The 15,426-nt window shown below is 46.4% G+C and overlaps 1 protein-coding gene across 1 annotated transcript; it reads left to right on the top strand.

Moving 5' to 3' along the window:
• Positions 1–5,275: 5,275 nt before the first annotated feature.
• Positions 5,276–12,581, top strand: LOC123826215 (serpin B3-like). The gene is made up of 8 exons (XM_045850196.1): positions 5,276–5,295; positions 5,916–6,106; positions 6,649–6,705; positions 7,947–8,075; positions 8,384–8,501; positions 9,570–9,712; positions 10,006–10,161; positions 11,802–12,581. The coding sequence occupies exons 2-8, from the start codon at positions 5,942–5,944 to the stop codon at positions 12,204–12,206; spliced, it is 1,173 nt and encodes a 390-aa protein (XP_045706152.1). The 5' UTR covers positions 5,276–5,295; positions 5,916–5,941; the 3' UTR covers positions 12,207–12,581.
• Positions 12,582–15,426: the final 2,845 nt, after the last annotated feature.

Genomic DNA, 15,426 nt, shown 5'->3' with positions numbered 1-15,426 from the left:
AGCAGTTTCACCAAGGTCCCTTTCCCTCCCTGCCTCCTACCTTTATCCTCTCTGCCTCTGGGACCCTGTTATAGGTGAATCTTCCCATGAATTCCTCTCTCTCTCTCTGTCTCTCTCTTTCTCTCTCTCTCATTTTTATATTTTCTTACTTTAAACTTGTTTTCAATTACAGCTTACATTCAATGTAATTTCGTATTAGTTTCAGGTGTACCGCATATTAGTTAGGTAATCATACACTCTACAAAGTGTTTCCCCTGATATTTCCAGGAACCACCTGGCCCCATACCTAGTTATTATAATATTATTGACTATATTCCCTGTGCTGTACTTCACATCTCCGTGTTTTTAACTGCCAGTCTGTATGTCTCAATTCCTCACTTTTTTACCCAGTTCCCTAAACCTCCTCCCCTCTGGCAACCATCGGTCTGTCCTCCGTGTCTATGTGAGTCCGTTTCTGTTTCGTTTGTTCATTCGTAGTGTTCTCTAGATTCCACATATAAGTGAGATCACATGGTGCTTGTCTTTCTCTGAGAGCCCTTTTTCACTTAACACCCTCAAGGTCTGGCCACGCTGTCGCCATGGCGGCATCCCTGGTGTGCTGGGGCTAGAGACCCGCTCACGGCTGCCGCCTGAGGAAGCCACAGCGGGCACGGGTGTCGGAGGGAGGAAGAAAGACCAGGACCCTCGTGCGCATTCCCACCCCACTCTGGTGGGGCTGCAAGGCAGTCCCGCGCTATGATCACACGGACGGCATCAGGTAATCATGACAATTTTTAAAATAAATAAATAAATAAATAAATAAATATTTCAAAACCCAAACTCAGAGATAACGGGGAACCAATTGAAGTTGCCACAGGTGGGGCATAGGGGTGGGCAAAGGGGTGACGGCGGCCACAGGTATAACCCCCCAGGTATAAGCAAAATAAAACCCTGTCAGAACCAGTGCTTCCTGAATGTGTCCCAGGGACCGCTAGCCTAATAAATTAAATTTTGTAAAACGTGGGAAACATTTGGAAAGTTCCACATGCCTTATCTCCTTCTTGGAAAGGTATAAGAAACATCAGGATGGGAGGGCTCAGAGGAGTCCGGTAATGAAAGAGCTTGTTTAACTCTGTGTAACTCAGTAGTCTGACCTCAGAAAGAAGTGTCCCCAACTCTTTTCTCCCTGCCATCTCTTGATGTTTCATCAAACAGTTGTTCTGCGAGAGAGAGAGAGAGAGAGAGGGAGAGAGAGAGAGAGAGAGGGAGAGAGAGGGAGAGAGAGGGAGAGAGGAAGGAAGGAAGGAAGGAAGGAAGGAAGGAAGGAAGGAAGGAAGGAAGGAAGGAAGGAAGGAAGGAAAGAAAGAAAGAAAGAAAGAAAGAAAGAAAGAAAGAAAGAAAGAAAGAAAGAAAGAAAGAAAGAAAGAAAGAAAGAAAGAAAGAAAGAAAGAAAGAAAGAAAGAAAGAAAGAAAGAAAGAACCAGACCGGACCTGAGATTTAATGGACAGCATGATGAGTACAGTTAATAATAACACCACACAGTATATTTGCTAAGAGAGTACATCTTAAAAGTCCCCATTACAAGAAAAAATTATAACTCTGTGGTAATGGATGTTAACTAAATTTATTGTGGCATTTGAGGCAGGGGAGTAGGGAGCTGGGAAAATTCCTTGGCGAGGGGGATGGGGAAACTGAGACAGATAGCTAAACACACTGGTCAGGCAATTCACTGCCAGATACAGGTCACCAGGGTGGAAGGCCCCAGATGCTTAGCAAGGGGCAAAACTGGTGTCTGACCTCACTCCCAGGGTGGCTGGTCCTCCCCTGGCGTATTGCTGGTCATGTGGTGTAGAGCCCCTGACCTTTCATAACACGGGTCGTGCAGTTCCGACTCTCCCTCGACCTTTCCTCCCTGGAGATAACATCCAGGCCTCAGCTATTACTTCAGCTCCAGGAGCAGAAAGGCAGTAAAACCAGGAGGGCAATGCCAGGACCAGCGGTGATGCCTAGTGACCGCCCCCTGACCCCCAGCTGACCAATCAGCAGAGACCACGACCCTGAAAGGACACAGCTGGGAAAGCTGATGACTATTCTACTGCGATCTCCCCTGAGACCTGCCCGAAAATCCCCTCCTTTGGAAAGCAGATAAAATCGGTCAAGAGAAAAAAGCCAGCATTTCGCCCTCCCTAGGGCACACCCACTCTGATCTCCAATTAGAGTGAATTTTCCTTCTCTTACACTTGAGACTTGCAACAAGGGGAGCAGTGGGCAGCTGCAGCTCTTCCCGGGCTAATCCCCTTCCACCTGTCTAAGTCCCCCTTTCCTCCAACGTCCCAGGGAGGTAATAGCAGCCCTGCCTTGGCTCGCCTCTCCCGTACAACATTTCTAGAGAGCAAAGCAGACCCGGCCAGGCTATCTCCCATTGTCTCTTCGATGCTAAGCCCTTCCTTTGCTCACTGCCCCCAGCTTTAAAGAACGTAGTCTCAAAACCACCTGGACTCGTGTTGTGAAATCTTTCCTACACGAAGTCGAGAACCCACACACCGCAGCCGGCCCTGCCCCTCCGGTGACAACAGCCATTTTGCAATGCATACATATAGCAAACCTTTGTGTGCGATTACCTAAAACTAGGGCAAGGTTATGTATCAGTTATATCTCACTTTCTAAAAAGAACATAAACAAGGAAATTTGTACACAAGAGCTCATATGAGCATTATTCACAATGTCCAAAATGTGGACACAACAAAAATGCCCATTGATTCATGAATGGTTAAAAAAAATTGTGTTATATTCTACAAAGGAATATTATTTAGCCATAAAAAGAAAAGGAGCACTAATACATGCTATGACGTGGGTGGCCCCTGAAAATATACTAAATGAAAGCAGCCGGATCCAAAAGGCCACATACTATGCAATTTGTATAAAATGTCCAGAATAGATGAATTCATAGATCTGGGAGGACAACTGCGTGCGGGGTTTCTGTGAAGACTGATAAAATCATCCTGGGATTAGATCCTGGTGATGCTTGCACAGCCTTGTGAATATACTAGAAAACAGGGAGTTGTGCATTGTTTAAAGGCGAGCCTTATGCTCCATGAACGCTGTCTCGAAAAGTCAGTCCACGGGACAGACGTCGCTACCCCCGTGGGGTGTGGGCCGGAGACCCGCAGTGGCAGCCCGGCCCCAGCCCGGCCTCGGGCACAGTGTGCTCTGGGGGAAAACAATGTCCTGCTCCGTTCCCTTCCCTCTCAGAGTCATTCATTCCTCCTGCACCCCAGCTGGACAGAGCTGTGTGGGGAGCGGGAGGCTTAGGCACAGTCTGATTCTCTCTCTGAGCTCGGGGTGGGGGGACCCATTCCATCACCACACATTGCTCACGGCTGCCTCTAGAGGGAACCCTAAAAGGGGGACTGAAAGCTAGGCCACCTCTCACCTCTCCTGGTAAATATTGGGCCCAAAGGAGAAGCGGGGGCTTAGTACTTGACCCTTGTCTGCCCATTTCGGATCCTGTGCGAAGACATGTTCTCCATGGCAAGTGCTGAAGAAAGGAGTTTTCTTCACGGAAACACAAGGGAATGCCTCATCTAAGCCCCAGGTCTGCTCAACATAGTGTGGGTAGTGGATTGCGGGAGGCTGCTCTGCGTGGCGTGGGCCCAGCTCCCACTGGGAGATGCACAGGACCCATGCCCACGGATAGGTTCTCCCGTGGGGAATCAGGACTGCAATGTACCTAGGCCCCTATGAGTCTTGCTTTTTGCTCAAACTCCCTCACCCTGAATTGAGGATGTTTACTGCAAAGCAACTTCCTAAAAACCATGCTAAACCTTTCAAGGATGAGTGTAAGAGGTTCAACTACTTTCGCCTTTTCATTTGCAAATATCCCTCTTCTGTGATGTGATTACCAGCATCTTCTCCTTTGTTTTCTGTGTAAGGTAACCACCTAAAGCGAGCCTGTGCATAGCTAATGAGGACCTTCTTGTAATGTGCCCAGTAAGACAATAAAAGCTCTTTGGAATGAGAGACAATGCTTTTTCTCCTCTTGAGAGAAAAGCTGTGCCGTCCCTTTTCCTCCACAGGACTTGGTAGTCCCTGTGAATTTGTCTCATATTCATCCATAATGACGTGGACCCCACCAGCCGGGGTCCGCATCAGTGGATACACATGCCATTCCTGAGCCAGATTACCTGCCTGAATATCTCACCTGGGCAGTTCACCACCCATAAAAACCTGGGCTTCTGTTCAGCTGCTCTGTGCCTCAGTTCTATCATCTGTGAAATGGGTATTTCAAAGAGACCTGCCTCCCTGGGTTATTAAAGGCCTAAGTGGGCAAATATATAACCCAGCTCATACACATCAACAGTTTTTAACACGATTCTGCCTTTGGGAACACCATGCCCACAAACAGAGTAAGGCTCTGGTGACAACGAAATTAACCATGTCATCCAATGAACAGGTTTTTCTCAGTTTTTTAGGCAGGCAGGTGACTCCATTCTCCAGCCCGTGGATCTGAAGCTGGTGTGCTACAGGGTGACAGAGCAGTGTCATGAGCCTGGCAGCCGAAGCAACTTGTCTTTCTTTCATGGCTGTATCAGAAATAGCACACCAAATGTCCCACTTGTATCAATGGTGGTTGTCATGGCGAGCGCACTAACCCTGCGAGGTCACTGCGTTTCCCTCCAACCTGGGAAAAGAGGGGAAACCCGGGATGGGACGCGGGGGTCAGGGGAAGCTACAGCCTTCAGGGGGGAGGCAGAGGATCGCTGCTCTCCGCGTATTGCTAAACCCCCTGTCAGAATTCGAGCTGTTTCCCCGGTTATGTGGAATAACCGCCAAGGAAAGAGCTGGGTTGCCTCACCCCTTTCACAACTTCCACTTGCAAATGTAAGTTTTTGGTTGTTTGGTGTTTGAAATGGGCCTGAAAGAATTCACCCGCAACAGGAGAAAGGGTTTTTTTAAGGGTTAGTTCTGGGTGGGTGTAGCTGGGGGAAGGTAAGGAAGCTGGGACTTGAACTTTATTCTCATTGGTATCAGGAAGGCCCCTGTCTATGCGTGTCCTATGATCCGGAAGTATCCATGATTGCAAGCACACGAAAAGGAAGTAGGAAAGAACAGTGATCATGTCTTTACAGTGATCGTGTCTTTACTCATAAAGATTTCATGCTTCTGGGTAAGAGCTGGACTGCTTGAGAAACCATGTGTCGGATATTTTGCAACAGCAACTATTCAAAGGTGGGGCAGGAGAGGTGTATATATTCAGGATCTCACCCTTCACCACACACAGACTCCCTGCCCACCTCCTTCCTCCAGGAACACAGGTAAGTGCTCCAGCTGCTCCAGCTTAACAACATGAATCGTTTGGGGAAATAATAGCAATGGTGTGTTTTCTATTATACATGTATTGAAATATTTCATTCTGGGTGAGGGGATTTTACTTCTGCCAGGGCAAAGTGCCAACACCTTCTTCATCTTGGTTTGTCCTTTAACAAATTCATCTCCCAATAAAACAAACATGCTCTTAGGAGCATTTGTGGGCAAAGGCAAACACATAGCCTTGAAGGCAAAGGCAGAGAGGTGCCTCGGGAGAGCTGGCTGGACGTCGTCCGCATGGACCATGACTTTGTCCACGTGGACCATGACCTTGGCACCTGTTATGAAGCCTTTTCCACACAGACACGGTGCAGCCGATGACAAAGAAAAGATAAAGATGTTCTCTTCCTTTCTCACAAAATGCTCAAAGTGATCATTGTGCTAGTCTTCTAATTATGAAGTTAACACATGTACCTTATAGAAGGTGTGAGAAGTAAAAAGAGCCACTTGAGTTGCCAGAATCCTAAAACCCAAATAGAAGTCATGTCTTTAAGAAAAATTCATCACACACGGAAACCCTCTGTCTGTCTGGGGAAGTCACTCTGTAATAACTCTCTGCTTTTCCCAGGAGCACCGGTTCACACCGACGTCACCATGAAGTCCCTCAGTGAAGCAAACACCCGCTTCGCACTTGACCTGTTCCAACAGCTGAGAAAGTCAGAGAAGGGAAATATCTTCTGTTCTCCGTTCAGTATCTCAGCAGCCATAGCCATGACTTACTTAGGGGCCCAAGGAAACACTGCATCAGAAATTCAGAAGGTATGTGTCCGTGTTCTTTACGCTGACCAGCTGGGGGTGGTCGCTCTGTCGGCTTGTGCACAGAGATGGCCACGGGTCTGGCTGTCCCCACGGGTAGCACAGGGGCAGCGCGTATTCCTATGATTGGCCCAACCGCTTCCTTATGCCCAGACTTCCTCTGGGAGCTGGGGTGAACCCCTACCATTGCCCAACAACCAGAGGTGAGGCTTAAACAGAGAATTATGGGTAGAAGGGATGCATTGACTCAAACCCATGGAAAACATCATCACATGTGTCCTCAGCAGTGGATGAATGTGAACTGGATTCCTTGAAGCAGTTGGTTATAACCCAGCTTGGTTGTGTTTTCTCAAGGAGCAAACTCTTCATTCTTACACTTCAAGAATGAAGTTTTCTTCATTCTTTTTTCTTTGTTTGGTTTGGTTTGGGGGTTTGGTTTTGCTTTTTAGTTCAGTGTTTAGTTTTTGTTTTCTTCTCTTAATTTCCTCTGATGCAGACAGATCGTTTGAGTAAAGTTTTGTTGTCTCCCTTGCTCTCTGTTCCAGGCTCTTCACTTTAATGAAGTCACAGACAGCACAAAAGGAGGAGCCACGACAGTTCCTGTGAGTCACTCAGCACTTGGGGCTAGGGGGCGCATCCGCTGTCCGAGAGAGTCCCTGCCTAAACTGGGAATTTCACAAAAACTGGCAAAAGTCCATTTTTAGGGGAAATCTTGGCCAAAATAGACTGGACGAGCAGCATTGCTTTTTATTTCATATTACATATTTATTTATTTCATATGTTTGTTTGCCTGAGGGGAGGTCAGCATTGCGATTAAGAGCATAGGTTCCGCGACCAAAATGCCATCTTCGCGTTTGTGCCCTGCTGTTCACCCCTGGTGGCTGTTGGCTACATACGACTGCTCTGAGCCATGAATTTAGAGGCATCAAAGATCTGCCCCCGTTCATGAAAATATATTCAAAACATTGCAACAGTGCCTGAATTGTAGGAAACCTTGGTAGAAATGTGTTATTACTATTACAGAATAACAACAATTCTAGGAATCGCAATAACATTGCTAAAAATCACAATTTTAATTAACTCCTAAATGGGACTAAGAAAATAAAGGTACAACTGAGTATCTGGGGGAAATGATTGTATGAGAAATATGGCTCACAGCCATAATAGTTCAAAACTCTAAACTAGCAAGTAGAAGGTTCTGGATTCAGATAAGCCTAGTTTCAAAAATTGGCTCCGTGACATTACATCTCCTTGGAGAAGTTATCTAACTCTCTGTGCTTCTTGTTTTCAGCTGAATTAGACTAAAGACTCTGAGACAGGGGTGTGAAAGCCCTTGGTAATGCACCAGGCGCACACCTTTCCTGCCCTTGGGCTAGAACTGTGGCGAGTCAAGAGCACAGAGCACAGCCAGTGGGTCTTAGGAGCTAATATGCCACGCAGTGTAGTAGGGCTTCATGCCAGAGCACGTGAAAATATACGAGGTTAGCCTTCTCACACCACTGAGGGCTGCTAGCAATGGCATTCGGTCTAGTCCTCGAGGAACTTAAGTTTAGCTGGAAAGCTAAGCTGAACCGCTGAACCCATCAAAACACAACCCGACAGTGAAATGGTGCTGCCTCTGCAGTTCTCGGGAGAAAGGAGCAGGAAGAAAAAAATTCTGAATGCTTACATGGAAGGATTAGGAAGGATATTTGAGGTCCAGTACACTGAATAGCAGAGGATAACAGCACCAGTCACCCCTGGGGCTGTCGAACGTTAGCTATGGCTCTACCAGAGTGAAGTACATGGGTTTAGTACTTCCGTTGACAGAGAATTCAGCAAGCTCGCTTTTTGATGTTTGAAGGTTACGAAGTCGGGGAATGTGCACCAGCAATTTCAAAAGCTCCTGACTGAACTAAGTAAACCCACTAATGCCTATGAGCTACACCTGGCCAACAGGCTCTACGCAGAAAAGAAGTTTCCATTTCTTCAGGTAAGGTTCACGGGTCTGCCACACCTCCCATCTGCGTCCTGGATCCTCTGTCCCCAGTGACCAAACTGGGGACAGTGAGTCCCTTGAGCCTGGCTGACCCACCCAGGCATCATTGACTCAGGGTGTGTCTGGACCCCCACCACAGCCCTGTCCCCCTAAGTGTCCCTGAGTCTGACAACCTGCCCATGAAGGTGTAGGTTTAGGGGTGATTTTATGTACTGTGTTTGGTCGGGATTACACATCATTTAATTTGGAGATACACAGTTCCTGATAAATTAATCCCCCCTTTCTTCCTTCCCACATCCAAGGAATACATGGACAATGCTAACATATTTTACCTAGCCGGCGCAGAAGCTGTTGATTTTGAAAATGCTGCAGAAGAAAGCCGGAAGGTGATTAATTCCTGGGTGGAAAGCCAAACAAAAGGTACAGTATGAGAGGGGCACCCATGAAAAGCCACTCTGAGTCCCCACTCGCGGTGCATGAACCACATGCCTGGCACTACGTGGGGTACCCAGATGGGGGTCCGGTGAGTTCACAGAGAGGCTGCAGGAGGGTCCTGCAGATGGTGGGATGGCCCAAGTTCATGTGGAAAGAAACGAGGGGACCCAAGAGAGCACACAAGACCAGCTGCATGGAAACACAGCTGGAGATTGACGGCATCTTTGTGGACCCCAGGTCTCTGCTCAGACCCCGTCTTGGGTTCATATCTATTACTTTAAGTCAGAGGCTTAACTTATGGATGATGATCCTTAAGGGGAAATATTAGAAAGGGAGCCCTTGTTCTTTGTTAACTGGAAGACAAAAGGCTGTCCTATAAATTCCCTTATGCCACCTGCCTAGCCCACTTGGCCACCCCCACAGTTTCTTCCCTGACCACAGCAGAGAGCTTGACAAGGTCTCCATCTGATGAACCTTGTCCTCCCTGCCACCTGCGGTCTAGGCTAAAAGTGCAGCAGTTCGACATGGCGAAGGACGAGGACCCCCCGGGGGGGTGGTGGCTGACTGTCCCGAGCATGTGTTTGAGATTACTGAGCTCATGTCCTTCACCCTAAAGAATATTCAGGCCCTATTTCCTCTGAGTGGTGAGCCTAAATTTGAAAAAATAGAAAGGAAGAAGGAAGGAAGAAAAGAAGACTAGAATGGGAAGGCGGAGGGAAGAACAGAGGAAGAAAAGGAAGAAGGAAGGGAGGGAGGAAATGCCTGTGTTGGAAGTGCAGCTCAAACCAGCTCACCGGTATTCAGCGTGAGAAGGCTGCAGGTGCCACAGAGACCCCGGGTGCCTTCTGAATCATCAGAAGGGGTGTTATCTCCCCCGCGGGGAAGTCTCCACCAGGCTGGGCCCATGAGAAGAGCTGTACCTTGTGGTCTTTGGCCACAGAATCCCAAACGTGATGACTTGTGTGAATAACTAATGATCACTTTAACTTTCAAAACATCTTCCAGATAAACCACGTGTACCTTTCATGACAGACCTTTGTTTTTCTTTTGTAGAAAAAATCAAGGACCTCTTTCCTGAAGGCTCTCTTGACAAAAGCACTGTTCTGGTTCTGGTGAACGCCATCTATTTCAAAGGGCAGTGGAATGACAAATTTGACCCAGAATTAACCAAGCAGGGTGAATTTTGGCTGAACAAGGTATTGCCCATTAATTTATTTCTAGAACAAAACATAGTTATCCATGGAGTGTTCCATTTCAACACCTATTTGATTAATGTACAGCTGCAGGTAGACAATAGAATTTGTCACAGCTGGCTTTTCTTTTTACTTTATTTAGTGAGGAACACTTACAGAAACTCTTCTCTCCAATTCACAAAGGTCCCAGGTTATCTCTTACAAAAAGGATGAGTTTGTTTATCTCAATAATATGATCTTTTCTTCTTTAACTGACGTCTCCCTTGGCATTTGTCTGCCACGCTAACTCACCACAGGGCACAAGCAAGCCTGTGCAGATGATGAAGAAAGAAGGCCGCTTTATCTTCACCGAGCTGGAGGACATCCCGGCTAAGGTGCTGGAGATACCGTACAAGGACAAAGACCTGAGCATGGTGTTGCTGCTGCCCAATGAAATAGATGGTCTTCAGCAGGTAAAATCTCGTGCCTTCGATTCTTCCCTCTATCGCCCACTGTCCTAGTAGGACGGCACTTGTGTGGGCTGTTCGTGGAGGCCGCACCCACAGCTCGTGGGTGGTGTCCAGTGGGGCTCAAGAATTCATTACATTGCTTCTTCTCGGCGTACAGCCCAAGGAGCACCTGGATATTCTGTCATGTTCCAAAGTAAAAAATAGATGAATAAATATCTTAACTATCACAGTGGGATATGGAGGAAGATAATAGAAAACTTTAACATCACGGATCCTGTTCATATTCTGATGAAACCATGAGTGTTAGTTCAGAAAAATACATATATACATACCTTGGCACACAGATAGAATATTTCATAACCGTAAGAACCACTGTTGTATTCCAGTTTATTCAATGTGAAGACACAGAAACTAAGACTTTGATGTAGGTGACATGTGGAAAATACATGCAAGTTCCCATAAACAAAAGCAAGCAAAGCAAAGCACCAATGGATACCATTTTGCATCCTGAATCACAGTGGGTTCACGGACAGCAGACAAGGAGATTTACCTTGATGTTCGCTTCTCAGTTTAAAAGTGGTCTACCCCTAGGGGGAGCTCAAAGTCATTTGGAGTCTCATTCTTGCCAGGGGAAAAAAAGGGCATTTTTCTCTTAGCATTGCTATGATGATGAAAGAGAATGTGTAAAAATATCAATAACAACATCTGGCATATGGAGGACATTCCAAAAATGGCCACCTGCAATCACTACAATAGCCGATGCTGCTGCTGAAGTTGCAGCGAACTTGCCACACTCAAAATATAGCATCTAGTGTGGCGACACTGGCCATGGGAAGCCTGCAGGGACTGTCATGGGTGGGGTGGACTTGTAAACAGCCATAACAATTGTGGGCCTCCCACTCCCAATCTTCCTCACCAGTGACATCAGGAGCCCCCATCCTGGGATCCACGCTATGCTGGCAAGTCCAAACAAGGCAAAAGCTATGGGATCAAAGTAGCTCAAAATAATGAAAAAAGCAAAACAAGAAACATCAGTGCAGCTTCGCACTGCCATTAGTTTAGCCCAGGACTGGCACATGGTGATTGCTTAAAAAATATGAATTACCTAAAAATATATGTTCACTATCAATTTAATGGTAGTATTATATAACAGTTTAAACCTGATTAGAGAAATATATGGCTATATGAAAAATGTTCACAAGTAAGTCAAGCAACAAAAAAAGAATAAAAACAAGTTATATGTTATAAATTGTAAAAAAAATGTACAAAAGGACATTAACTAGAAAAGACTATTTAAAATTGAAACATGCAGTGGACAGGCGGTTAAGAAATGGAGATATATAGTTCCTCTTTTACAAAATAATTTTATTTAATGGTCCTGTTGTATTTTATATATATACATATATACACACACACATATACATATGTAGATATATACATATACACAAATATATAAAATACAGAAGATTCAGTTTATTAGACATAATTATATATTGATATGTCACTGTGTATTATATAACATATAACTGAATCTCCTGTATTTATATTTGCTGTAACATTTCAATCCAATGTTGAACGGTGTTCAGTGTCCTCCCCAAATTAACTGAGAATCGAGTCATCTGTTCCGTTTTTCATCGTTACAGCTGGAAGATAAACTCACCGCCGAGAAGTTAATAGAGTTGACGAGCTCACAGAACACGAGCGAGGCGACGGTGGATTTGCACCTCCCTCGCTTCAAGGTGGAAAAGAGCTACGACCTGGAGGGCGTGATGAGAGCCCTGGGCGTGGTGGACGCCTTCACTCCGCTGGCCGCCGACTTCTCCGGCATGACAGGAGCCCAGAAGCTCGCGGTGTCCAAAATCCAGCACAAGTCCTTTGTGGAGGTGACAGAGGAGGGCACAAAGGCTGCAGCCGCTACCGGCGTAGAAATCATAAAAGTATCATCCCGAGTTTATGAAAGTTTCCATTGCGACCATCCTTTCCTGTTCTTCATCAAGCACAACAAAACCAACAGCATCCTCTTCTTCGGCAGAGTGTCTTCCCCTTAGACCCATGGGCGGCCACTGCGGCCTCGCGGGCACGTTCACAGAGCAAGTGCAGCCCCGGGGCTCGTTGGTTTTCCTCTCCCACCTCCCCGGCATCACTGAGAATGGGATGCTTGAAGCATAATCTCTCTCTCTCTCTCTCTCTCTCTCTCTCTCTCTCCCCCCACAAAAGGCATGTAAATGTGTTTTATTTCCCTACGATAATTCCACCTTTGGGACAAAAAGGATATTTCAAGACACTAGCTTCTAAATTTAAAATAGCGTGTCTGCTGTCACAAAAATTACATCTGCTATTCGAATGTATTGACCTTCCACCTACATTTGTTTCAATGCAGGTGATACCTGGGACCCTTGCATGTTTAATCTTCTTTTATTTTATGAAAGGCATTACCAATAAAATGATGACTTATTCATATTATTTGTTGCTTTTTCTTCCTCGAAGATGAAAGTCAAGCCCCACAAACTGTCTCATTGTATGAATCAGGGTCCCCAACCCCCGGCCGCAGACCGTTATGGGTCCCTGGCCTCTTAGGAGCCTGCCTGCAAGCAAAGTTCGCCTGAGCTCCGCCTCCTATGCCCCCTGCACCCCCAGGCTTCCATCCACAAGTGAAACTCGATGGAGCCCCGCCTCGCCCCAACCCCTGCGCCCCACTTTCCACAGTGAAGCTAGCGAAGCTCACCTGAGTCCGGCTCCTGTGCCCCGTCTCCCACCTTGCATGAAGCTGGCCGGCCTGTGGTGCCAAAAAAGGTCGGGGACCGCCAGTATACACGAAAGGGAATACATGAAAAGATACTACCCTGTTCTGGGAAAAAAAACCTCCACCTTATCACTCCGTCAGAACGGGGCCCCGTCGGAATCACGCGTGCCTCGTACCTACAGCACACACAGGGTCAGCCGCTCTGTGACGAAGGACTGAATGTCCAGTCACTCCCTTTAAGTCACCCAGGAGCCTCTCATTCCTTCCACAGGGACTCATTTCTATTTCCACTAGAAAAGACTTAAAAATCCAAGAACGTATATATCATCCGCCTCACCCTGGGTAGTGCAGTATAGGCCTCTTAACAAAAAATTGTTCTGCACCTACTATGTACCATGCTGGATTAGGTAGTGGGTTGTAGATATAGAGAGGAAGGAAGGAAGGAAGGAAGGAACAAAGGAAGGAAGGAAGGAAGGGAGGGAGGAAGTTTCGTTCCTGAAGGCCAGACTAGGAAAACAAAATTCAGCACACGAGCAGGCCAGAATTCAGAAAAAATGCCCTAATGTTGATGATCAAGACAGAGTTCAAGGTCTGGAACTGTACTAGCAGTATGAATGTCACATATACATGTGAGCACCTAACGTCGGTCAGGAAATAGCTAGTGGTCGGTCAGAAAACTAGAACTCCACAAAACTTAAAGAGCCCGTAAACCAGGGGCGTCCAAGTCATGTTCACCGGGGGCCATATCAGCCTCGCGGTTGCCTTCAAAGGGCCGAAATAATTTTAGGACTGTGTCCACGTAACAACTCCTTAACAGTTAAGGAGTTGAAATTACATTCGGTCCTATGAAGGCAACTGTGAGACTGATGTGGCCCTCCGTGAACATGAGTTTGACACCCCTGCCATAAACCATTGCTGGGGGAGGGGTGTAGTAAGAGGACTAAATGGTAATGGGGAATAAATACAATAAAGATTAAATCAAAAATAAATAAGTCAATGGAAAAAATACAATGTTTATTTTATACAGAAAAAAAACTTGGAAATTCAGGAAGACATTTTGCAATAGGCCCAGAGACCAGGACTCACTCAAGGTTCTGCACTCCCAAGCGGGCTGTCCCAGGGCGCGGGGCTATCCCAGGGCACAGAAGCCCAGGTCCTTGCCTTCCAGAGTCTCAACACCCAAGGCTGTATCGTCTCTGTCCTTGCTAATTGTTGTCCTGGTGGGTGGAAACTGGGAACACTTATACTCCAAAATAGCACCTAAGATGATTCACATTTCATTTGAGATGAAGAATGCACTTGCTTCCTTTCTAAGAAGGAAGTTGTCACTGATATTTCAGGCCTAACAATAATTTTAAGAAAAGCAAAGCCTGCATGTTTTTTAGTACCCTCTAAGTTCAATAGGGCTTCAGCTAAAGTTCACCTTGAGCTGAACTGCACGTGACAAATGGAGGGTTGTCTATGGGTTCACTGCCCTGCAGTCATGTTATTGCAGGGGCTGCACACCCATGACCTTGAAGCAATGCCAAGGCAGCTGCTATGGAGGGTCCTGGACTCCGCATCCCAGGACTGATGAAGGCCGTCACAACACGGGTCTCATTCTTCAGAGCGTGCCCCGGATTGAACAAATGGTGGCACTGGGGAAGTCACCTTTGCCACCCCCAAACCGCACCCTCCAAATATACACCTGCACAAATGAGGCAGTTAGACCAGTGCTCAGAGGTCCTGGAATGTTCTGCTGATCCCCAGAGGAAGGCATGGAAAGGACGTTCATGTTAGAAGCAATTATTCTGCCCACACCACTTGCAGTGAAAGCTTTTGGGTGTGGCAATGAGATAAAATTTGCTCGGAGAAGCAGAAGGCAAAATAAATATAGGATCAAAAGTAAATATTTTCAAAACCCAGGGGTTAGTCAGAGTGAGCCTAGTGAGTCAGAGCTCTTGAGCGGCCTTCATGGGCTCAAGAGGCACACTGTGCACACTCACTTCCAAACCCTGATGTGGGCATGGCAACCGGACGGTGAGGACAATGCCCCTCTCTCACCAGGAATCCACTAACAGTTTAGAACCGGTGAAATAACAGCTCAGAGTCCGATATGGTGGCCAAGGACAGGGTGGTCTTGATTTGGTTTTTGTTAGAGGATGCTACTGTTGCTGTTGGTGACGATGACAGTGGCAATGACCATGGCAGCGATATGATGGCGATGGCAAAGAAAATGGCAGCCAACATGGATCAGATGCGTACTCTGCTCCAGTTTCTTTAATAAATACGCATCCTATTTATTCCTCACAACAGCTCAATAAAATAAGAACTCTTATAAAACCAATGTTTAACACAAAGAAATGGAAGCTCAGGAAGATGGAACTAACCAAGGCCATATATCTATTTCCAAAGCCCAGATTTATATTGTTTGTCCAACCCTAAAGTGGGCACACAGGAGGAACATTTAGATATGGACAGGAATGAAATGTTTTTGTTGTTGCTAAAGTAGTTGCCCGTAATTCCCTCTGTATGTCTGGATTCAT

Source organism: Phyllostomus hastatus, unplaced genomic scaffold, assembly GCF_019186645.2.
Source record: "Phyllostomus hastatus isolate PE091 unplaced genomic scaffold, TTU_PhHast_1.1 phas_contig_80, whole genome shotgun sequence".
Classification (NCBI taxonomy): Eukaryota; Metazoa; Chordata; class Mammalia; order Chiroptera; family Phyllostomidae; genus Phyllostomus; species Phyllostomus hastatus.
This window is presented reverse-complemented; position numbering and strand designations above follow the sequence as displayed.

Bases quoted from the DNA above. Each gene is read 5' to 3' on its own strand.
- LOC123826215 (XM_045850196.1), top strand. From the start codon at position 5,942: ATGAAGTCCCTCAGTGAAGCAAACACCCGCTTCGCACTTGACCTGTTC. The intron at 6,706-7,946 runs GTGAGTCACTCA...TGATGTTTGAAG, and splicing joins GAGGAGCCACGACAGTTCCT to GTTACGAAGTCGGGGAATGT. The intron at 9,713-10,005 runs GTATTGCCCATT...AACTCACCACAG, and splicing joins GTGAATTTTGGCTGAACAAG to GGCACAAGCAAGCCTGTGCA.